This window comes from Mercenaria mercenaria, chromosome 16 (assembly GCF_021730395.1).
Source record: "Mercenaria mercenaria strain notata chromosome 16, MADL_Memer_1, whole genome shotgun sequence".
NCBI lineage: Eukaryota > Metazoa > Mollusca > Bivalvia > Venerida > Veneridae > Mercenaria > Mercenaria mercenaria.
This window is the reverse complement of record NC_069376.1, coordinates 44928981-44955000: the sequence shown is the minus strand read 5'-3', so window position 1 is coordinate 44955000 and position 26020 is coordinate 44928981. Positions and strand designations below refer to the sequence as shown.

Genomic DNA, 26020 nt, shown 5'->3' with positions numbered 1-26020 from the left:
TGTAAAATGAACATGAAAGAATACTTTCGTTCTCCTTAATTGCTAGTCACAAACCCAGGAATACTGGTAAGGTAAACTGACTATTTAAAGTTCACTTCAGAATGAGACTGTTACATATTTCGTTAAGTTTCAATATAAGAGTACCCACGTTGCTATATATAAAGAGATAAACTAGTTAGTACTGAACAAATCCGTACAAATTGAAATAAAACAGTCCGAACAACGTAGATAAAATCTTTGACTACATAGAACGCAACCAATCAAAGAAAAATGAATTATGTCCGCTCGTCGCGATAGTTAATGAAATATGTATACATACAACCCACTCTTAACGCCATGAGCAAAACTAATGATATCAATTTATTTATTTTGTTGGGTTTAACGTCGCACCGACACAATTTAAGGTCATATGGCGACTTTCCAGCATTGATAGTGGAGGAAGACCCCAGGTGCGCCTCCTTGCATTATTTCATTACGAGTGGGCACCTGGGCAGAACCACTGACCTTCCGTAAGCCAGCTGGATGGTTTCCTCACATGGAGAATTCAACAACCCGAGTGATGCTCAAACCCACATCGATAAGGGGCAAGTGATTGGAAGTCAGCGGCCATAACCACTCGGACACAGAGGCCCCCTAATGATATCAAAGTAAAATGAATAATAACACTTAACCAATGTATCCTAGGATACATTTTAGAGCGATCATGAGACTGCTGCTGTGTTGGTTTGTCCAATTTACAAGAGAATCATTTGGAAATAGACCGAAATAAAATACAGTAACACACTATTCAAGTAATGTATTTATTCATCACTTTTCATGTACACATACAATTTATTTTTTTCCGTTACCAGCACCACTTCCGCAGTGACAGTGTCCATTTTGGCATTGCCAGTGACCATGGTTACAGTGATGTAAATGATTAGCATGACAGTCGGCTTGTGTCGTGCAGGTATGTGCACCTATAAGAAGCATATACATGTATATCAAAACTTTTGTATACAAGGTCATTATTGCTGCCATATTATTTGTTAAGAACATATTACTTTATTTTCATTTCCTGCTTTTCGTAATTTTTATCTAAAATAACGATCAAAGGATTGAATATTTGATTAGCATATTAGAAAGTATGATGGTTCCATTATTTTTATTACCTACTGTTTTTCTTTGACAATGTTAGTGCATGTGCAACATTGAAATTGTGTTTCAAACCAGCAAAGTAAACACATTCTCTTTTTAGACGGTGGATATATTTATTTTCAAAACAAAACGCTGAAAGCATTATGGAAAACAATGACAGATCTCCAACAGGGAAACACGTTCAAAAAATCGAAATGTGTATATATGTCGTTAAGAGTTAGATAATACAGATTAATCATTCCATTTAATTCACATTCTAATACGACCAGCAAATAACCTACATACATGTATAGCAAAATCTATCTCTGGTGCAATGACGTCATCCTATCCAGGTGCGTAGCACGGTCGTACAAAGTAGTTACCACTTTTTCTAACACTGTTGATACTAGTATGTCGTGTTAGAATCGAAATAACAAGTTCTCAAGTGTGATTTATCGCAGAATAACCCTAGTTTTTCGTTCTTACACGAAACAATATATCACTCAGGTCTACGGCCTTCGTGATATATTCTTACACATAAGAACTAAAACAAGGGTTATTCTTCGATAAACCACACTTGGGAACTTATTATTTCTTAAGTAACAACTGTTTCTTAGTTTTAGTAGTGTTTTAGTGAGACTTGTTTACTAAATGCTTAACACAACTAATGAAAAATAATCCAAAATGTAAGTAAAATAGCGTTAAGAATGTCCTATATTTTGTCAAATTGCCTTTGTTACAAAGTAGATTTATTCTCCTGATAGAGTAGGTCAAGGAAAACAGGTGAAAACAATGTAATACCATGATTATTAGTGTCCACACAGACACAGTTATTCTCAGTTGCTGATGTGGCAAGACATTTCAGGTGATAACCCTGGCCACATGAAGTCACATTCGGATCACACGGATTCGAGTCTGAACACGTGGTGGCATACGTATAGCCTACAAAAGTAGAAGAAAAATGAAGTAATCATATATTGTATAAAACAGAAAAAAGGTAAAATAATGTATTAACAAGACAGAACACTACCGGCTCGTTTTCAAGGAGCATAAAGTCAAATGTACAGTTCGGTATATAAATACATTTAATATAATTACATATGACGTATAGTGTTCAATTAAGTTTCAGGCACTCGTTTGCTTGCAACACTTAAATGTATTCGTTATCATTTTCTTTCGGAAAGGCTACGTTGTCAGCTTATAACAATTATTAAGGTAGTTCTGCACATTCGGATCGAATATTTTTTTACAATGAAGAATTTTATTAAACTCTCCTTTTTCAAAACTTCAGAATATGCTTAGGAAACTCAGCAAATAATTTTTTTTTTTTTTTGGTTTTTGGGTTTAACGCCGTTTCAACAGTATTTCAGTCATGTAACGGCGGGCAGTTAACCTAACCAGTGTTCCTGGATTCTGTACCAGTACAAACCTGTTCTCCGCAAGTAACTGCCAACTTCCCCACATGAATCAGAGGTGGAGGACTAATGATTTCAGACAATGTCGTTTATCAAATAGTCACGGAGAACATACGCCCCGCCCGAGGATCGAACTCGCGACCCAGAGATCCGTAGACCAACGCTCTTACCTACTGAGCTAAGCGGGCGGGCTTCAGCAAATAAAAAAAAGACAGGGTCGTGTTCTTGATGTTTTGCTAGACAGATTTGAAAAATTTGTACGTTATGCAGATCATAACTTTCATAACATTTTCGCGAATAAACATTTTTCTACAATGTAGATTTTAATGACACTTCTCATAGCTGTAAATAACAGGGATGTGCCTAATTATCAGTGTAATTTAATTTATTACAATTAATTACAAATTTTGATCTAATTGAAAATAATGGATAATTAAGCACAAACGTAATTAAAGTAATTGAAATTAATTAATTACTGACTTAGATTTGTGTTGTAATTGTCAATTAAATCTAATTACTTTCAATTACTTTGGCATTTTTACTGATCAATGGGCGTGTGAAATTTTTACAGTGACAGTAAATAGCTGACAGGTATTGTTGTATCAACAATCAGGTGTTAGAGGTGTTAATCCCTAGTCAGTTCTGTTAAGTGTGATCACTGAGTGAACATTTTAGTCACTAAACCTAATAATTAGGAATGTACAGAAAAACTGATATTGAAACTTGTCATTTTGTCGTGGCATTACACATAGTACACATCATGAATTCATCAGCTCTCAAACATTTTATCCTTCCATAGGATACTAGTGAAATATTTGACGCTCCCAGCTTCATCTGCCCCAGTTGAAAGACTATTTTCTATTGCAGGCAATGTATTCCGCCCAGACAGGTCCAGGCTTACAGACAAAAAATTTGAGGCACTCATGTTCTTAAAGCGCAATAAACCTGTGTGAGTTGCAGGATACTGTCTCAAACTGAATGAATTTTAATATGTTTTCTTGCTGACATTTGCTGATATTAACATGCATGTATTAAGTAAATAATATGATTTGCTGCTTTTATGCACATTTTGTCAAAAAGGCCTTGAATTGTAAATAATAATGTTGAATAATAAAAACTGTTTTGCAAATGATTGAATTGTTAGAGATAAAATAATTAATTATAATTAATTTCTTTTGGCAAAATAATTGTAATTAATTAATTACTTTTTGAAAATGACTTGTAATTTAATTTAGTTTAATTAGCAATTTTCTCAATGTAATTGGAATTAATTAATTATTTTTGAAAATAATTAGGCACATCCCTGGTAAATAAACATGTGGCCTATAAAGTAGTAAAATAAAATGTATAGGTCAGTGTGCTTTTTTTGAGATATTTGACCATGATTAAAGAGAAACGCACATTTCACGCCAATTGTAAGACATTATTTTGAATTATTTAACGTGTCAGATGTTTAAATGTCATATTTTAACTTGAAAAAGACAGTTGCAGTGGCATTGTAATAAATTTACTCACAGGTTGCGATTAATTCATAAAATGATTTTCATTTCCGTACTTAATTCTACGTTATCCGGATAAATGACGTTACGCCATCACTTCCGGTTTATCAAACGTGCAGAACTACCTTAACTAATTAACAGCAGAATTCAATTTCTGCCGCACATTTTTCACTTCGGTATCGAAACCTTAAATTACACAGTTACTACAATTAGTCTCCGCAATGGTCAATAAGAACTCATAAATGACGTGTGCTAGAAAGAATCGCATTAAGGTGAATGAGGGCAATTACAGCCTAGAATGTTGAAGTACATTAGGTCATTAAACTTTGCTCTGTACAACACGAAGATATATTTGGTCGAGCACTCGGCTGAAAAGTCATATTGCACATGCCAATATATTTACAGTATTGTACTGTAAACATTGTTAAAATAACTGTTTATTCTGTTACTATTTTTCTTAGCAAATTAGAAAGGAATCAAATAATTTAACATGCACAATGGAATTGTCCAAAATGGCGCCCATGATACTTCTATCGATTCATTATTTTCTTGTTAATTCCTATTTTCAGTAATTGTTTTTTCTGAAATATTTGTCATAGGTTTGAACATTGGATAGATAACATATTAGAAATTATTATTAAATTCATCGTTTTGATTACCACTCTTTATGGTTCTGACTGTACATGTTCATAATATTATGTAATATTGAAATAAGTGTTTCATTACGCATATTTTCTATTTGGAGCCTGCATTATCTGATTTTAGCATAAAAGTGAAAGCCTTATGGAACTTTAAATGATTTAATGAATTTAAATTTACAGCTCGTGTTTACGTCGCCATGTTAGAACTAAAACGTGTCCGGGACGCCGTCATTGTTTTGGGAAATACAACTACGTGATCAGGATTCACCTATATTTTAAAATGGAAGTGTCGCGGAAGGGTTCAGTAGAAAAAAATGTTTTACTTTATTCGCATATGGCACAAAGTTACTCATATTTTTGACATTGGTCATACCAAATGAAGCTGAAAAAATCAATTTAATTAATTAATGCCATGAACAGCAAGGAATCGTCAATGCTTTCAACTCAATAATGCTTACTGTTTACATTGAAAAGGTTAAACTTAAACTGATAGCATCAAACTGAAAAAATATATCTATACTTTAAATACTCCATGTGGTCACTAACTAAATAGCAAAACGGTTTGCGATCGTTTTCAGCCGTGCAAATTGAGGCAATATGTGCCATAAAACTACAATGCGACTGGGTAAATATCTTGGCAGGTGTATACTAGAGATATTCCAGTATGTGTTGGGCATTGTGCCCATTGCTTCATTTAGACGCCGTTATTATGACGCTGACAAAATTTTATTAAAATATGCTAAACACACATCCACACGCATGCCAAAGCACACATGGACGCACACAGAGAAAACATTCTAGTAAATATTACTGCATAGTATAAAATGCACTTACCGATTATGAAAGTAAGAAAACAAACTGCGATTTTCATTTTTCCCGAGTTTCAAAAAACAGTCACTGACAAAAATGGCTTTGGAACTTTTAAAAACGAGATACAGGAGCATGCTTTTATACTGCGAGACCAGTAGAACACGTGACAGCGAGAAGTCAAGGGCATGAATAATTAGCAAATATAAGGTTATCAATGTAACGATTTTCCTAAATTTAACCCATATCAAAGATAAAGACATTTTACTGTTCACGTAGGCCACTTTTCCTATGTGAAATTTAGCTCAAAATATGACCTAAACAAGAAACGATAGGTCATCTATGTACCGAGTCTTTACTGCAAAGTTATGTTTCAGTTTTTTATGCTTACCGTGTATAATGAAATATAATTGTTAAAATCGAAGTGTTTAATGAAGGTTAAACTCTAACCATGACTCAGATCATTCAAGAATTTAAATTAGATGACTTACAGTGAACCAATCCTGCTTAGTGATAAACAAAAACAAAACGAAATATAAATTGATAAATGGCATACCTAAGCTACTGCGCCAACCAGTCATTTTTTTCAAATTGTATATGCTAATTTTGTTAATTCGATATTTTGCAAACCTTTGTTTGACATCCAGTCTTAAAATTTGACTATCCGTTCAAAATAAACCCGTCTAAAAGATCAAGCTAATAGGTCAGTGACGTCTTTGTCTTGAGTGCACATAAATATTAAAAAGAAGCAAATAGCCTTAACAGCAAAGTGACTGATCTCTCGTATTGAATGTGGGAGGTCATGGGTTCGCAATCTGGCTGCGTCACACGCGTACCAAAGGCGAAATTGATGACACTTATAGCTTAATTGTTTGAGACTAACTTTAAAATGGGAAACTGGCTTCTCCTCTCTCATTACTTCGGTGCCATGAGTGATTGGTTTTAGTTTCAAACTTGCTTCACAACCGATCTTAAATTATTAGTATAAACTAAAACGAGGCCGGCCTTATCAGTGAGAAAAGCAATGATTCGCCTGACAATTGCAAGGAAAAGTGGAAACCGTGGTCCAGTCCTGGTCTTATCAGATATACTTTGCAACATATATTCATGTAAGTTTAAACAAATTCTATTATTGGGATATTTTTACCGTAAAATGCCGAAACCGTCCTTCATTTTAATTATTTAAGCTGACTCTTTCTTAACTTTTGATAGTACGGGTATTAAGATTTTGTATATGAATGGAGTTCAAACATTTTTTTATGTTAAAATATCAGAGATATGTCTACATCAGACTGGAAGTAAATGTAGATTTTCACAATATTAAAAGAAAATTAATGATTGTAGCTTGAAATGATCCACCTTGTATTGTCTCACTATTTGTATTTCTATTGACCCCTGTTTTGCTCGCCACGTATTTTTGTCCTTCACAGGTAATGGTTTAATGTTGTGTCGGTAACTTGATAGTTGACAGCATTTGGCCTGTTGGCCTTTGTGCATGTATACAGTAACTCTTGCAAGCTTTCTAACGGGATTTTGTTTTCTATTTTGTTATGCGCATTGTGTTATTTCTTCTTCTTTTTATCGAGAGATGTTTTAAATACTGTTTGATTTATTACAGGTATCTTGCTATTCAATTTTTGATGTTTCTGACACTGGAATGAAAGATCGATCAATGTTGTTAAAAATATTTGCCATTTCTGTATGATGTATCACTAAACCTAATCTCATACAATCGAACAGTCAAAATTATTCTTCGTTGGCAAAAAAAATATGTATGCGTTTAAGCGTAATCAAAAAAAGAAATAAATAAATAAGCGTAATCCTAATTGAACCGACAAAGGTGTATTGGAAAAATACGAAACAAATTCTTAAGTAGTAAAATTCTAAAAGGGACCTAGTTAACAGCCTTCAGCTGATATCTATAAAACTGTTCTCAGTGTTTTACTTTCTGTATTGTGTTTTCAGTACTTGACAACTTTGAATGATTTCCCAAGTAGGATCTAATTGTTGCTAAATACTGGACTTCACGAGTTAAATAAATGTGTATTTTATTCGTTCACTTACACACTCAATTTACATTGTGCAATTCAGTATTACACAATATTAAACAAAAGTGGACTCCAGACAGAAAATACAGTGTATTGAGTCCCATTGAAAGCAGTCCAATATTAAAATTATAGAACTGCGTGTACAATTACACTGCATAAACCATATTTTGACCTCATATGTACATGTATATCTATTTAAAAAGTCTCTATTTATGATGTAACACTTGATATTTGTCATAATGTTAAATAATGCTCTCACAGTCTCTCCCTCTCTCAAAGATATAACATGCATTTGGTATGAAGTGTTCATCTTTTGATATATCTATTGTCATCTTGCTTACACATCTTGTATAGTTGCATTGTTATTTCTTCTGTGATTATGTTATATTGATGCATGTACATGGGCCAGAATTGGCTTAATACATAATAAAGTTATATATATGTCTAAAGATAAAAGCATCAGTTGGTGCTCGCAGAGAGGTGAAAATCGTGCGATTGGAGAATTGTCACAACATGTCGCAATTAATGCAACTACTTTAAAATCCCTCTTTGATAAATACAGTTACATTAATATGTATTACCCTTACATTTTCCAAGCCGACTGTTCTACGACTGACTGCTAATGCAATATAAATGGGTAAACGTAGTTAAAACATGAAAAAAAAAAGAAAACGTATGTTTTACATGCAAGATCAAAATATCTTTCACTCATAAACGCCATACCTATGGCACATGCCTATGGCTATGCCATTCGTGAAAATATTGCATTTGGTGTTAACTCGTGAAAGATATTTAAATCTTACATTGAACAAACAAATATCCTCTGTGTTTTATGATGACATGCTTTTTTTCACCTAATTTGTAGTGTCCGCTCTAAGAGTGGGAGATTTCGAGTTCAATCACTGATCGCGTCATACCAAAGAAATATTAGCTGGTACTTTTAGCTGCCTTACTTGACATTCAGTATTTAAACGATTGCGTAATAAAGTAAAATAAGTTCTAGTAAGTATATGTTACTTGATACCTTATTGGATTTACAAATTATGTATAGCTCATATTATAAAATTACATTGGTCGAATGAAATGTTTAACACTTTACATGGCTGTTTGCTTATCTCCGGTAGAAGACAACTAAATGTGTGTAAAGGGTAACTAGGTAAAAGTTCGTTTGACTGATCTCTTGTTTCCAAATGCATATCTAACAATGAGACAAAGTCATTTGGCAGATTAATGATCTTTGCCACTGCGTGACGGAGTGATCACAACATAGCGTATATAGACAACACAAACGTGAGAGTTATGTGAATGGAACAGCTTGTTGCGTGACGTTAAGGTGAAGTTGAAGATATATAAACAACTGAATAACTCTCCCTTGTTACAATTTCTTTATTTTAGCAAAGAAACGCTATCAATCAAAACTACAAAATGAAATTAATGGTTGCGTTCTGTGCTGTGACGGCTTTAGGTTAGTTATAATTATTTCTTGTGCGTTTATAATTGCTCGTTTTATTGGTATTGTTTGTTAGGTGGATGTAGCAGCGAAAAGTAACATTAAAAGTAAAATTTAATACACTTTGCTGAAAATATCCGATTTAGTGATGGTTAAAATTTTGCTTTAAATTTAAATCATGAACATGTTTTAGAGTCTGACAACTTAATAGAAAAAATTCATTCCACTGAAATGAATTGCGTTATATTATTTGATTTACGCTAACTAATGAGAAATGTGTTGGTGAAAAAAAAAATATCTTGTATTATTTCTCAAAGTTATAATTGAGATTCATGCATACTTTACCATCAATTTGAGTCATAATGATTTGCTATTATTTGTTAATATTCGATTGATAGCTGGCCGTTTTACAGTTGTTCTTCAAACAAATGAGCAGTGTCATGAGAAAACCAACATAGTGGCTTTACGACCAGCATGGATCCAGACCAGCCTGTACATCCGCGCAGTCTGGTCAGGATCCATGCTGTTCGCTTTCAAAGCTTATTGCAATTAAAGAAACCATTAACGAACAGCATGGATCCTGACCAGACTCCGCGGATGCGCAGGCTGGTCTGGATCCATGCTGGTCGCAAATGCACTATTTTGGTTTTCTCATAGAGCTGCTAAAATAGTCTATTACCATATTTGATAAAAAGAAACACCTAGGTATAATGCAGCGACTCTGTTTGGCTGACATCTATTTCTTATTAATAAGTCATATCGTTCACAACTAATTACAATAACATTTACACTTATTTTCTATTGACTCATTTTTTCACAGCTATTGTATATGCTGAAACATGCAATCACCACAGCGACTGTCATGATAGACAACCTGCAATTACCACATGCAGCCATCATACACACGTAGCTTGTGACGGCGGGTGGTGTGAGTGCACCACGGGTCCACTTACAGGTGAGTACAAACCTATATACTTATCTTTTTACACGCAGTAGTACTAACTTATCACTCACTTCTTTATATTCAGATGGAAAATAACAAAAGAATGACTTTCTCTTCTTTGCATAAATGTTTTATTCCATGTTCCAGCTAATATGAAAAAAAAACAACACACGCTACAATAGTGTCAAAACGGCTTTTAGCAACTATTTTGAATAACATTTTAGGTAATATGTAATTTTTAATCGAGAAAGATCTTTAAACGTATGTTTTCCTTAACGTGAAACAAAAGTTCCAGCCAGTGTATTATATGATTAAACGTTTGCGAGGTAGATAAACACATCTGGACGTTTTGTTTTAATAGAAAAATTGCATTTAATTTAGTAATTTAGTATTATATCTACATATAAACTGAGACCCGGTAGAAAATCACCACCACAACAATACACAAGACCAATTACGACAATGGGCCTAGCAGTATATACGTGTATCATGATCAAGTCAACTTTTACAAAAAGAATGTAAATTTTTCCTGGTCTCATTCAATAAAAAAGACTAAAATGTCAATGCTGATTTGTGATACAAAATAACAGAAACTTTAGAATATATGCAACTGTTAAACCAGTACCAAACATGTAGTACAATTCGGGTATGTATATAAAGTATCTTATTGGGTTAATTGATTTGTTGTCGAATGCGCACTCTTTGTTCTGCTAGGCGCTTTGGCGTAATTGGTCTTGTGAATGTCAGTTGTTACTATATAGTTATTTCTTACTCGATAAATACAAGTTATAATAAAACTGTTTTAAATAGTATTGCAGTTTATAAACTAAAACCTTTTTCTGGGTAGATCACGCCTGTAACGCATTGTCGGATTGCAGTGATGTGCAGTGTCCCCACAACGGCAATGTTCACTGTGTGGATGGCAATTGTCAATGTACAGACCCTCATGGACATGGACCACCACCATAGATTATTTGTTTTCAAAAGGACAAAATATTAAAAGAATTGAAAATAGAACATTTCTGTATTATTTCATATTCTATCTCACAGGCTTTATGCACTAATTTGTTCATGTAAAAATGATCGGTGCTTCTTACCAGGTGTCCGTCTTCGAGAGTAATGCTGCATTTGCTCTTTCTTCACCATTGAAGGTGAAAAATCGCCAACTGACCTTCGATTTGTGTCGGCGTGACTTAAAACCCAAGGGCTTATAAAAGTCTTTGGGCTTTGCGGTAGATAACAATACAGTAAAGTGTTCCTTACAATCAATATTTGATGAAATGTAATTCGTGTAATTTGTTATTATTCTGATATGTCTGATAATACTGTAATATCTTACAGATATATTGTGAGGCATATGAAGTTGTGCTCCTTGGTATTTTTTCTTTTTTTGAGAACTCACCCAGCCAGATCAGAATTATTTCCATTGTCTTAGTCCAACTACGCATAAAAGGGCATAAAAATTTGTGTTGCACGTAACTTAAAACGTATTTGACTTAGTGTCATAAAATATTATATTAATATTATTAAGCACGGGGTTTTGTTCGTGATGGTTGATGATTCTATTGGTCAGACCAGAGTACTGGTCTTTTTTTAACAAAAAATACACAAAAACCTTACACGTTCGTGTCGCATGTATCTCAAACAATATTTGACAATGGGTCATAAAACATTAGAGGAATGTTATATAGCATATGTGATGTCTGTTTCTATGATTGCTATGACGTTTGTAAGTAAGGATGTAAGAGATTCGCCTTACAGGGCGTTCTTTTATTTGCACGATCTTATAATATATTTTAACGAGTGAGGTTTTTCTACAATAACATAGCCTATTGCCCGTATAATGAAGTACCCGTCTGTGTTTGGTGCTGATGATCGTATTATCATATTGAGAGCAGCATTCTTTGAATTTGACTTGTTGGGCTTTTGTCTATGCCTGTATTATAGCTACCTCAAACTGAAACATACGACCTTGTACCGACATCATTCCTACGTAATATTATAGGAGTAGTCATTACAAAAAAATATTCATAACTAATATATAAATTGCCCATACTCCGAAATAAATATGTAAGCAGAGTTCAATAAAACCTTAGCTTATTCAACCGTCCACTGCCGAATTTTGTCCATTTTTTATTAGATTGTTAAGAATAGACAAAGAGCTCCACATTCACAATAATCGAGATGTTTTTAAACAAGTTTTCAAACGATGGAAATAAGTCTGATATTAATATCAGAAATAAATCAATGCTCGTGCATATTTTCTTTTCTTGCTTTCTCAGGACATGTCGTCGTTTATCTTACGTTTATCCGGGCTCTCAATGCACTGGAAGCCACAGAGTAGTCTGCCCTTGGTATACTTTGCAGACACCCATACAGTGCGCTACCAAATGTGCTTCTGGAATTGTAGCGACGCACAATAAGCATTTGTTTTCAGCAAATGAAGGAGATAAACAGTAAAGTATAAGATCTAGTTAAATTATCAATTACAATATATAGATTAATATTTGTATAGTTTTTTTAAATTAAAGAAAAAAAATCATTACACAAGTGCATATCAATATGTCAAAAAATAGTTACAAGACGTTAAGTTAATGTGGCTGTGAATCTCTCCTTAAGTTTCAACCCTGTTTAAATGAAACTTGGTATACATCAACCACGCACGTGCATATTGTCGGGCATTTCATGTCCGATTATTGTTTTGGGATAATGCGCTGCTTTTTAGTAACATAATATTATATGTGTATCCTGTTTACTCAACTCTTCCTACAATTTCCAGTCAGTTCAAATGAAGCTTTGTATTTAATACATTATTAACATTAGGCAAACAAATGTTCACGAACGATTTGTTTTAGTTATGCTCTCTCATGGATATAGTCATATTATAGGTGCATGCTGATATCGCTTCTATTTGCTTAAACGAAAAAAGAAACACTCTATACTAGTAACTGTCATTTTGACCAATTATTTAGTGGCATAAATATATGTTAGTGGGAACTGCGGAGGATAGCCTTTCTCAGGACATGTCGTCGTTTATTGCTTCATATAATTTTGTTTTTCTTTTGACTCCATTAAGAACTATTCTCTGTAGACCGACAGTTCCTTGGTACTCAGGATACCTAAAACAGCTGAAACAGTACACACGATAATTAGAGAAAATCTTTATGAATGACAAATCTGACCTGTCAAAGAAAGTATATAGTGGTGTAAGAACATATATAGTGCTGAACTTTCCAGGGCCAAGGATGGGTTCTACCAGAACAAGATTGGAGATTAAACAGAAGGAAACATCAAAAAGCTATATGCTGTTACATCAGATTTACTGGGAAGGATACTGGGAAGGTCAAAGGACAATCCGCTCCCATTACATACATGTGCAGTATCTTTAGCAAATGACTTCCTACGATATTTTGCCGATAAAATAATCAAGTTGAGAAATGATCTTGACAATACCCAGCAATGGTAGTTCTTCCTACTCGAATCCACCTGGGATTATGAATACATTTACTGCGTTCAAACCACTTTCCGAAAATGATAGTTTGAAACTTGTATATGCATCAAAATCTACATCATGTGAACTTGATTGATTCCAACTAAAAAGGAGCATTTTTTCACAACTTGCTTCCGTTGTGACAGAAATTGTAAATCTGTCACTGCTATCTGGTTTGTTCCCTGAGGAGTGGAAAAGTGCTGTGATAAAACCTTTGTCGAAAAAAAAGGTCTCCCACTGCAAAACTATTCTTAAAAAAGCTGCACTAAACCAAATCAATAAGCATATAGAAGCTAACAATCTCCTCCTTGCTTACCAAAGTGCCTATAGAAAATATCACGGGGTTAAAACACCAATGGTCAAAATGCGTAATGATCTTTTAGAAACCATAGATAAAAATCAAGTAACAATCGTGGTCATGATCGACCTGAGTGCAGCGTTTGATACCATCAGTATTCCGATATTGATTCAAATCCTTCAAAGATGAATTTGGTATACATACCACTCCCTTGAAATGGATAGAATGTTATCTCACGACGGAACAATGAAAGTCTTAGTCGAACAGTCAGCATCTGACACGGAGCCACTGAGGTTTGTTGTTTCACAGGGTTCTTGTGCCGGACCTGTGATCTTTACCCTGTATATATCGGCTCTCGACCGAGTGGTGCAGAGATACCCATCCGATCTCTATGGGTACACGGATGACCACAACATTGCGTTAAAAATTCAAGTGGGAAATTCTTAAAAAATGAGACAACTGTTCTTTACAACTTGACAGTTGTCTCAATGAAATCATAAAATGGATGACAACCTTCAAACTGAAAATGAATCAGTCTAAAACTGAAATAATTATGTATGGAACCAGACAACAGTTAGCGAAATTGAACATCACAAGTGTAAACGTTAGTGGGTGTGACGTAAAATGCGTCGATCATGCCAGAGACCTGGGTGTGACCATGATCAATACACTCAACTTCGACCATCACATCCAGAAAACGTGTCCGATAGCTCATGTGCAGTTACGAAACCTTAGAGCTAAACGGAAACATCTCACACAAAAGTCAACTGAATCATTAGTGCTTGGATTAGTTAAATCCAGCATTGACTTCCGAAACAGTTTATTTACAGGAATTCCAACCTACCAAATCAACAAACTACAGCGTGTCCAAAATCATAACGCTATAGTAGTCATGAATGCTTCCTATGACCAACAAAGTGCTAAACTTCTAAAAGAATTACACTGGCTTCCAGTTCAGGCTAGAGTCATGTTCAAAGTCCTAGTAATATTCTTCCGTGTCATCAATGGTAGAGCTCCTGGGAAATGTTTGTACCTACTCGACAACGGTACAGACTACGCTCACAAAATGACACTAACTTTAACATCCCTAGAGGGCAAACAAAATTAACAGACAGATCTATGGCCGTCGTTGTTCCCAAATGGTGGAATGATCTACCTAGCTATCTGAAAGACATTCAGTCTGAAGTCAACTTTAGATCAAAACTGAAAACACATTTGTTTAGTCAGTTTCATGAACAATGAGTGTACTCTTGTTAGAATACAAAATATCAGTAGTGGTGTAAAATAGTATTTATATTATGTCTAAATCCAAGTTCTAGAATCCTGTTCATATTTTGAATATATGTTTTAAATGTGTGTTATGTTACTGTAAAGCGCAATAGAATATTTTATAATTTTTGCGCTACTGTATATAAATGCCACGTATTTGTATTTGTAAGTATACTGGAAAACACGAATTTTTGGCAAGTCTAATAAGTTATCGGAGCATACGCGGTTATTTCCTCAAACTGAAATCCCTTTGGCTACCAATTTGAGCCGCGTCTTTGTTTTATTGATAAGTACATCATGAAAGTTACATTTATAATTCAAATGTGACACCATAATTTCAGACTTAGACTTTTAAATGTCACACTGAAATATAACAGTTTTGTATTGTATTACTTGTGTTAAAATTCAAGTAACATTTAAATTTGAGATGCTAACTACATATGTATTATCCTCATCATAGAATAACATACAATGCATTTTATCGCAGCTTTTTAGAAGAGTACGCTATCAAAATCATAAAGTAAAATAGTAAAATAGATCTAATTGATGAATTAGCAAATTCTTTTCAAAAATGATTAGTTAATAAATATTCTTGTCGATCGAAAAGGACACTAATTGATCTAACATTCCAAGACATTTAATTTACTTAACTTAAACATAAAGTGTCAGAAGGTTTAAAATTTCAGCTAGCTTTAATTATTTTTAGGGGGGACAGGGAGGCAGGTGCCCGGCTAAGTGCTATCATGACCGTATATTAATCATACCCTACTGCAAAAATACTAACATAATAATTTTGAAACGTAATTCTACCCCCTTAACCAGTTTTTTATAGCTTTAATTAAAAAGATCAATATTACAGTTTGTGCGCTAAACTTAGTCATTACGAAATTAGACTATTTGACTAATCTTAAACAGTCGTGTGTTTATGGTGATGGAAAACGTTATAGTGTGGGGAACAGGTTTACTCTGCATTCAACACTTGAAACTATATTACGTTGGCCAAAATATCATTAGCCATGGTTCAATACTACAAATTGAATTTGTTTGTATGTATTTTGACATATTTATAGCCGCCACAGATATTCCATAGGGTGAACCCTGCCGGAAGATGGTTGGTAATTCTTGTTGGAGGATTGTGCAAGATACAAATGACATGCTTCCCTGGTGCTTTAAATAGTGTGACAATTGTAAAACACCCAAGCACTGTTTTCCCAATGTTAGTAAGTTTTGGTAAGTAACGATCCCTCGATACAAAACAAACTGAGGGTGCTGTAACTCCATTATATGAATTGTAGATATGTTATACTAAAGAAAATAAATTGATTGTTATCCCTGTTCGAAATAATGTGCAAGATACGATGATAGAAAGGTATGTTTTGTATTTTTGAAATGATTATACACTGCCAGGTATATGGCTCTATGCTGTATAAACTATCCAAGTGACGAGGCTAGTATTATACTTTAAGAACATCCCTAGTGATTATTATGAACATTTCTACTTTTCAACATTTTGTATTTATATAAACATACCTGAATACACCTATCTAAACTTCTAAATAGAAATTAAAATCCATACGAAGAAAGACAACCAATCACTTTCATGTGCCGTGTTGGCAGTAATGATTATTCTTCTCTGAATGGTAAAATCTGTTTGAACGTTGCTCCAATGGACTTTTAATTCGCATTGATGTGTGCATTGCTTCGTCGTTTTGTGCCTTTTCAACGTTTAAGGCAATTGATACGTTATGACAATTGATAATGTATTCCATGATCGCTTTTCGGCATGTATAGTATATATTTGTAATGTACACATCCGTGCATACACTGCTGTAGTGTATCAGTTTGTAAATATTAGTACATTACTTCTACCCTCTTTCAACTAACTTATGTTAGTTCTGTCGTAATCTTGTCACTTGCACTGCGATGAATTTTTATATGCACATTTATATATATGCACATTTGTCCTATTGCACATTTGTCCTAATTAATGAATTTTATTCGCGTAGGACGAATTTTCGCGTATTTCGCGCTAGGACCGATGCGCGAATTTAAGACCGCGCTATTATTATTTTTTGATTACATTTTTCATTGCTAAAATTGAAAATGCGCGAATTAAAGCCCGCGCGAAACAGTCCTACACGTTTGCGCGAAATTTCTTGCCAGCGAATTAAAATGATTTCACAGTACTTGTACTTACAGGAAAATGCTTTTTCGTGAAATGACTAAACCACTTTTAAAAATAACGGTTTAAATAAATCACACCGTCAGGTCCGCGGTGGATTTGTGCCTGGCTGTTGGACTTCCTAGTTTTCGGCGCATGTTCGATATTCTTTGGTGTACCAATTATGTGCTTCCCTTGGAAACTGAAAAGTAGAAGTAGAGTGAAAATCTTGGAAATGTCGGAAAAGTAAGTCAAACCAGCAAGAAGGAAAATGCATCTTAGACATTGAAACATGAGCTAAAAGGTGTAAAATTTTATTCATATTGTAAAGGACATGTATTAGTGGGTTTTAAGGGACTAACATGGCAGAAAGTACATTTAAATACACAATGTAACTTTGAAACAAAGTGTAAGATAAGATTTGCAAACAAAAATAACTTGTTTAAAATCCTTAGTGGGGTTTTAATATTGACCATCCAAAGGCGGTGTCCATCCAAGTCCTAATATTTGTTCCTTTTGTTTTGTCGTTGACTATATGTTTTTCTTTGTCTATGTATTTTTGTATATTTATAAATCTTGAACATACCTAGCTAGTAAAACGCCCTAACACCGGGAACCGGAAGTGTAGTTTTACAGCCTTGTTTACGGCGCTTGTTTACATTATCGACGGGGTAAAGCAACATTTCTACAAAAGTAGTGTAATTTCTTCATTCAAACAATATTTTATTTGGTCATAAAATTTATCATATTTCGCTACGATGTTTCTTTGACGTTGAAGTTGTACCTTCTTATTCCGCCATATTGTTCTCGCATTGTTCGCGGTTCTCGGGTCAGACAGAGAAGAACAAGAAGAACGAAGCGCCCAAGGACGCCCTAAGATAACTTAAGTTAAATTACTTTTCCACGATATTTTCAAAGAGTCCGTAGTCAGGTTCAGCTAAAGAAATCAAAGTCATTTAAGATATTATTGTAGGGAATGTATAAAAAAGCAAATTTGAATTAATCGCAAGCATATTGATTTTTTCCATACAAAAATAAAAAGAGCAAGTGAAACAAACAAAAGATTGCAAATCAAAATATTTCAAAATTTATGTACCCGAATATTGTACCCGAATATTGCTGACAATGGCAGGAACTTACAAATTGCACTGTGTTGTATCTAGGTGCATCCATCCACGCGAAGCGAGATACTTATTACTAAGTTGTTAACTTTCCACAATATATCATGTATTTTGTTATATGTAAAATACTGTTAATGCGTTTATGGTGCAATTCTGTATTGTCCGACAAAACACAATCTTAAAAAATTAAAAAGAAATGCTTAATACTGGATAACGTAGTGTCTGACTGGTATCTGTATAAACTCGATGTTGCTTTAGAAAGCTGCGCGCGTCGCAGAAGTTTATTTCGACAAACAGTTTGAATAATTTAAGACGTCATTTTGCTGCATTAAACTGATCGGCTTTGACGTGCCTTCAGACGTATGTAATAAAAGTGTTTTAAATCAGATTACAAGATTATATATTTGATTTACATAGATATATAGCATCGATAGCAGCATCGAGACTTATCTTATTGGGTTAGTGGACTTGCTGTGGCTTGTACTGCTGGCCGAGCTATATTTATTGCCAAGCTACATTTATGGCCGAGCTAAATTTAGCTACATTTATGGACGAGCTATATTTATGGTCTGGTTAAAATAACGGCCGAATTAACTTAACGGCTAAATTACATAAATGACCGAGCTATATTTATGGACGAGCAAACATTAACTGCCGAGTTATATATATGACAGAACTACATTAACGGTCGAGCTACATTAACGGCCGAGCTACATTAACGACCTAGCTACATAAATGCCCGAGCTACATTAACAGCCCAGTTTCAGTAACGTCCGAGCTACATTAACGACCTAGCTATATTTATTACCGAGCTACATTAACGGCCGAGCTACATTAACGACCTTGTTACAAAAATGCCCGAGCTACATTAACAGCCGAGTTTCATTAACGACCGAGCTACATTAGCGACCGAGCAACATTAACGGCCGAGCTACATTAACGACCTAGTTACATAAATGCCCGAGCTACATTAACAGCCGAGTGTCATTAACGACCGAGCTACATTAACAACCTAGTTATATTTATTACCGAGCTACATTAACGACCGAGCTACATTAACCGTCAAGCTATATTAACGACCAAGCTACATTAAAGGCCACACTACATTTACGGACTAGCTACATTAACGACCTAGCTACATAAACGGCCGAGCTAAATTAACGACCTAGCTACATTAACGGCCGAGCTACATTAACGACCTAGCTCCATTAACGACCTAGCTATATTCATTGCCGAGCTACATTAACGGCCTAGCTACATTAAAGGCAAGACAACATTTACGGTCTAGCTACATTAACGACCTAGCTACATTAACGGCCGAGCTACATTAACGACCTAGCTACATTAACGACCTAGCTATATTCATTGCCGAGCTACATCAACGGCCGAGCTACATTAACGACCTAGCTACATTAACGGCCGAGCTACATTAACGACATAGCTATATTCATTGCCGAGCTACATTAACGACCGAGCTACATTAAAGGCCAGACTACATTTACGACCTAGCTACAATTACTACCTAGCTACATTAACGACCTAGATACATTAACGGCCGAGCTAAATTAACGACCTAGCTACATTAACGACCTAACTATATTCATTGCCGAGCTACATTAACGGCCGAGCTACATTAACGACCTAGTTACATTAACGACCGAGCTACATTAACGACCTAGCTACATTATTGGCCGAACTACATTACCGACCTAGCTACATTAACGGCCGAGCTACATTAATGACCTAGCTACATTAACGACCTAGCTATATTCATCCTCGAGCTACATTAACGGCCGAGCTACATTAACGACCTAGCTACATTAACGACCGAGCTACATTAGCGGCCGAGCTACATTTACGACCTAGCTACATTAAATGTCGAGCTACATTAACGGCCGAGCTACATTCATGACCTAGCTTCATTAACGACCTAGCTACATTAACGGCCGAGCTACATTAACGACCTAGCTACATTAACGACCAAGCTATATTCATTGCCGAGCTATATTAACGGCCGAGCTACATTCACGGCCAGACTACAAATTTTACGGCAGAGTTACATTAACGGCCAAACTTCATTTATGGCCGAGCTATATATGACTGCCGAGCTACATTTACGACCAAGTTACATTAATGGGTTTTATGTTGCATTTTGTGCATAATAAACCTGTTTACTTTTCATCGACCCCTGTTCCAGTTAGGAGGTCGCGACGTGAACAGCATCTTAGTTTTTAGTCGCACACTAGTTGTTCCCCTTTGCCATACTGGTCAGCAATGGAACAACATAGAATTTATCTAGCATAAAAGCGCTAACCACGTGCTAGATCTTCTTCATGCTATGCAGAATCTTTCATAATTATTTAATTACTAGAAAAATGCCAGTTAATTCTGTCGTGAGAAGCTATCCACAACCTCAAAGATTATAATCGGTATATACATTTGGGCCCCAAGGTCTCTTCAGAAAAATGGTATGGACCCGGCAGCTATCGTAGCCTTCGGAGTGGTTAAGGCCAAGGTACTTCTTCACTGATGGTAGCTCTTAGACACAACTGAATGGTGAACTGGGTCGTATTTTTTAAAGTCGTTAAATAAGGTGATAATATTGTACGAATGATCGAAAAGTGTAGTCATATTGTAGATATTAGGTCACTGGTGTATCTCCAACTTGGAACTGTAGGCCAAGCGCTGCAAAAATATGTCATGTTTAAATATCATCATTTGTATATGTTCGGTCAGATATATACCCCATAAGCCTGAGCTTGCCTAGCAAGGCTGTTCGAAGTGCATGTTATCGTTTAACTAGTGTTGGAGCCACAAGTATTGATGTTTATATTGTGACCTTCAAAACAAGAAAGAAAAAATGTAAAACATTATTCATCGTTTTCCTCTTATTAGGTCTTAGTACAAGCATGTCCAATTTAAAGAAAAAAGAATTGTCTGATGTGCCACATGTTAAAGTCCCACATTGAGCACTTATTATTTTAAGATAAGTTTTCTAGTTCTAACAGTTTTCTAACTTCTAATATTAATTTGCGTTTGTGCTTATTTGAGATCAATGGTAAAAATACTGGGCATTTAACATTATTAATGGGGCGGAGGCTTAGCCGAGCTACATTAACGGCCAAGGAGGACATTTTCTCAATCTAGACGTTGTCTTACGTTATTTTAAAGTTTCACAGTGGCGCAGTGGGCTAAAGCATTAGGCTATTGTACCTTTGTTTTTGACTGAAATTTTTCCGTAAAAAAAAATTAATGATAATAATTATACTGTTGCTGTGCCAGCTTTAAAATGTAATGATGAATATGAAAGCTGATTATAAGCGTGCCTTTGGCAGAAAAAAATGCCTGCAGTCACGTCTTTATAATCTGTGCAGCTATGTACTTTTGTTGTGGAGGCACTAGTGCATGCTTTATATTGGTTTAAGGAGTAAAAACTAAATTCTAACACGACCAGCAAATAACCTACATACATGTAGAGCAAAATCGATCTCGGGTTATAATAAACCACTCGCGTGCAATGACGTCATCCAATCCAGGTGCGTAGCACGGTCGTAAAAAGTAGTTACCTTTTTTCTAATACTGTTGATATTAGTATGTCGTGTAAGAATCGAAATAATAAGTTCCCAAGTGTGATTTATCGTAGAATACTAGTAACCCGAGTTTTTCGTTCTTATGCGAAACAACATATTTTTACGCATAAGAACTCAAAAGTCGGTTTATTCTACGATAAACCAGGTTTTGGAACTTATTATTTCTTAACTAAACTATGGATGTTTATTATTTCTCGACCGGAATTAGCTAGAAGCCGCCAATAAATAATTCGGTCAAGGATTGAGTGAGAAGTCATTCGGTGAATGAAATAACTTTTAACTTGATAAGAATATTCTTTTAACAGAATTAAGAATGTCAATTGTTGTAGAATACAGTTTAAATACGAGTTCATTATATTTGATTTTTAAGAAATGGCATTCCAACGTAGTTTCGCGTGTCATTATTCTATGTCATTAACTGACGTCGAAGATTGACCTCGATTAATGTCATTAGAGGACGTCACCCTAGATGAGTGTAGGATTCTGTAGTGTGAAGACTCAACTTAATATCAGTTTTCAGTTACTTTGATCAATGTATGGTCTGTGCTAGACGTCTGGGTCGCATGTTGTACTCGCCTTCACGGTACGTGAAGTTCTCATTTGTCTGTACATGCCTTCGTTTCACAGTGCAGACCTATCTTCGGAACCTTTGTTACATACATTTTCAGCAACAGGAGTAAAGTGCACCAGTGCTACCTGTATGTCATTGTCCCCCGTACCTTACCTGTACACTATAGATTCGTTTATGTTGAGCAGTGTTATATCAAATTAAAATTATAAACACTGTCAAATAAAATGCATCTACATGTATTTTGGTGTTCATCTGCTCCCACATCTTTCAAAGATAGGAATAGCAATCATACGAAGTAGTTAAAGAAAAGTGATAGTCATAGAATATTGTTATATATTTTAGCAGCATGCTTGATTTCATTTCGTTTTCAGTATTTGGAGGAATAGTCTGAGCATTTATACAGTTATACAATGGCTACGGAATCATGATTCCTCCCGTTCTAATTAAAATTGGGGAGAGGATTTTTCGTGGGCGGCTATGCTATTGTTTAAGAGATAAACAATCGAATTTGTTCTCCGTAACAAAATGTAGAGGCTTGAACTTTTTTGTTTGATATACAGATTCAATTGTGGAATGCATCATAATTGGTATGACGGCATCTCGTATAATATTTGTACATATTTGAAGATTTATATTTCCATTGTATTTCATGATACGGTATGTTTGCTTTTCTATTACCAGAGTGTTAATTTGGTGATTACGTTTTATGTTATCACTAATGTCCTTTTGTACTCTCTAATAACTTGACATTGTTTGAATCGTAAGCAATTTTCACCCTTTGTAGCCATCGCTCGGGATAACTGTTATTTCGCTGGATTGAAATTTTATCTTATTTATTTAAATGCATTTTGCTTGTTCCTTTGCAGTTTTCGCTGGAGCAATTTTCAATATACTTGTTTAGCTGTTAGTATAGTATGTGCATTTTAAACATTATCTAACCTTGCTAATTGCTATGAGAAAGCTTTAAATAAAGTCGCAGCCTTTTCCCACTAAACTGCGTTGTAGTTTTCATTAGCACTGATAAATTAGTTGCAGAGGGTATGACAGACGTATATGGTCGGACGCTAACACATGTGCCAACGAAATGACGATTTTATCAGTCAGTCACTATTAACTTTAACTATTGTTTTCTAAATAATGGCTGATATTTTGCGTCTGTTGTCTGCTGATAAAACAACGGTCGAGGTACAACAGACCTTTCACCCAGATGGTTCACTATATCCACTGTCGGTCAGAAGCATGATGGCGTTACTCCTTAATTCATAATTCATTTAACCTAGTATTCAATGAAACCAGACTAGTTACAAGCATTCATTTTATTTTAGTTCATTTTAGTTCTTTTATAAGTAATTTATTCATATGCACATTTCATTATGCGATGAATATTAATTGTAATTAATGATATGCAATTAATGTACGACGACTGCACCTACGTCCCAGTTAATAACTATGATTTTACAATGTCCCTTTTACATATATGACACAGCATACAATAATACGTTTTGTTTTCTAAAACAAATACCTATGTACAGGTGTTTTCCGTTTTATCAAAATCAGATCCCTTATAACTGCATTTTCTAAAAATATATTCGATCAGATATGTTTTATGAAAAGACTTTAGTTTATATGTTGGAAATTTTTGCTGTATTTTTATATACTAATAGACTATATAAAGTGGCTTTTTCTTTAAGGAGAAATAAAATCTGCATATCGATAAAGTTGCTTGTCAATACTTAGAAGCCGAAATCTAAGAATAAATTTAAGGCAACAAAATAGAGTAAAAACAAATGCATTTGTTTTAAGATATCGTTTATATACGTTGTGTCATGTTTAGACTGTCTGGTAAAAGATAACGTAATTTAAATTTGGTCCGACTTTCGATCCTGGAGTCATGAGATAAAGGTCCAGCTCTTCTAGTACTATAAATATATGTGTATGGTTCGCTTTAAATGTGTACGACGTATTTTACTGTTATTAGCAAGAAATCTAGAAAAATATACTAATGTAATAAAGAGTGGTTTCCAGTCTACAAAACACTAAGCACATTCTAAATAAATGATACTATCACCTAAGTGTATGCATGCAGTCTGTCTGGAAATGTCTTCTGTCAGTCGTAGGTTTGATTGTGACCTTAAGCTGAGTATGTTCTGTAGCCAACAATTGTACCTTGGTTACAGACTTCCGGAAGATTTCGATTTAGGCTTGGAAAAAAGATAAAGATAGATTCTCAAATAAATCTTTCCCCAACAAAGTGTGCTTGTTATAGTATATTAATATCTACGATTGAATATGTAGGTTTTTTTGAAATTTACATAAATTATTTCTACCTTTTGAATGTAAAGGCCTTACAAAATTAGTTCTATGTTTGGTGTCCTTAGGCAGGTATATTTTTGGCTGCTTGATCAGAAAAAAAATAAATCTGATTTTTTTCCATGATATCAAAAGACCAGAAAATATAACCAACACTGTGTCCAACCTACGTATATTCGCTTGGATAATTAATATTTTTCTAGTCGTGTAACACGTTTTAACACTTTACACTACATTTTAATGGAATTCATTCATTTTTGAGAGTATGTAAAAAAACGTCTTTTTTCCATCCTGAACGCCTAACAGATGAGAGCACTCCAAGCTCATGCAATGAATTTTTTATCATGTCAGGTAAGCCAGACGAATTGACTTTTCTTATATTATGTTACACATAATATTTTATACTGTCTTACGATGAATAAATAATTAAATTTTAGGACTTTTATTAAAGTTACATATTTCATTCAATGATAGTCTCTTAATTATCCTTTTTTCTGACAATGGGCATACTATAATGTTAAATATATGACATTTCAGTGATACAGCTTACGAAAAGATGCTGAAATAAAGCGGATACAACATTTGAGCCGCGCCATGAGAAAACCAACATAGTGGCTTTGCGACCAGCATGGATCCAGACTAGCCTGCTCATCCGCGCAGTCTGGTCAGGATCCATGCTGTTCGCTTTCAAAGACTATTGTAATTATAGTAACAGTTAGCGAACAGCATGGATCCTGACAAAATTGCGCGGATGCGCAGGCTGGTCTGGATCCATGCTGGTCGCAAAGCCACTATGTTGGTTTTGTCATGCCACGGCTCATTTATTGCTGCTTTGTATCTTTACTGTTTTTTTTTTAAGTGAACACAAAGAAACTTTAATAAATCGGATTAGAGTTGATGCACTTAAAATTTTGAAATTAAAGCACCCTTTATTAGAATATATAAACTCTATTTTTATATTTTTGTAAAAATGTCGTTCATTATCTGCTCAAAATAACCCATGATAGTGTCATTTTTTTAATATTTTTACTTCATGTGTCTGGAATTTTTAATTTATATATTTAATTGATTAACATTTTCGTTTTTGCTTACATACCAATCATTTTGTTGTTTTAATTTTTGACCCCATTACACCATGTTTTAGATTTTAACTTTTGGTACATGTGACTTTGCCTCTATTTTAATTAGAATCTTTGTTTTCTTGGCCATTGGCTCTATAAAGTTAAATTGTCCTCGATTTTAACTTTTGTATTATAAGAGCTATTAAAAGAAGATGTAAGAATAAAGTATG

General features: G+C 34.6%; 2 protein-coding genes across 2 annotated transcripts; one reads left to right on the top strand and one right to left on the bottom strand.

Moving 5' to 3' along the window:
- Positions 1–786: 786 nt before the first annotated feature.
- Positions 787–5642, bottom strand: LOC123541492 (serine protease inhibitor Cvsi-2-like). Its single transcript, XM_053525735.1, has 3 exons — positions 5506–5642; positions 1918–2058; positions 787–959 (listed from the first exon to the last, which is right to left on the bottom strand). The coding sequence occupies exons 1-3, from the start codon at positions 5540–5542 to the stop codon at positions 832–834; spliced, it is 306 nt and encodes a 101-aa protein (XP_053381710.1). The 5' UTR covers positions 5543–5642; the 3' UTR covers positions 787–831.
- Positions 5643–8833: 3191 nt separating this feature from the next.
- On the top strand, positions 8834–10936 carry LOC123541480 (serine protease inhibitor Cvsi-2-like). Its single transcript, XM_045327012.2, has 3 exons — positions 8834–8991; positions 9797–9931; positions 10767–10936. Exons 1-3 carry the CDS (start codon positions 8952–8954, stop codon positions 10886–10888), a joined length of 297 nt encoding a protein of 98 aa, XP_045182947.1. The 5' UTR covers positions 8834–8951; the 3' UTR covers positions 10889–10936.
- Positions 10937–26020: the final 15084 nt, after the last annotated feature.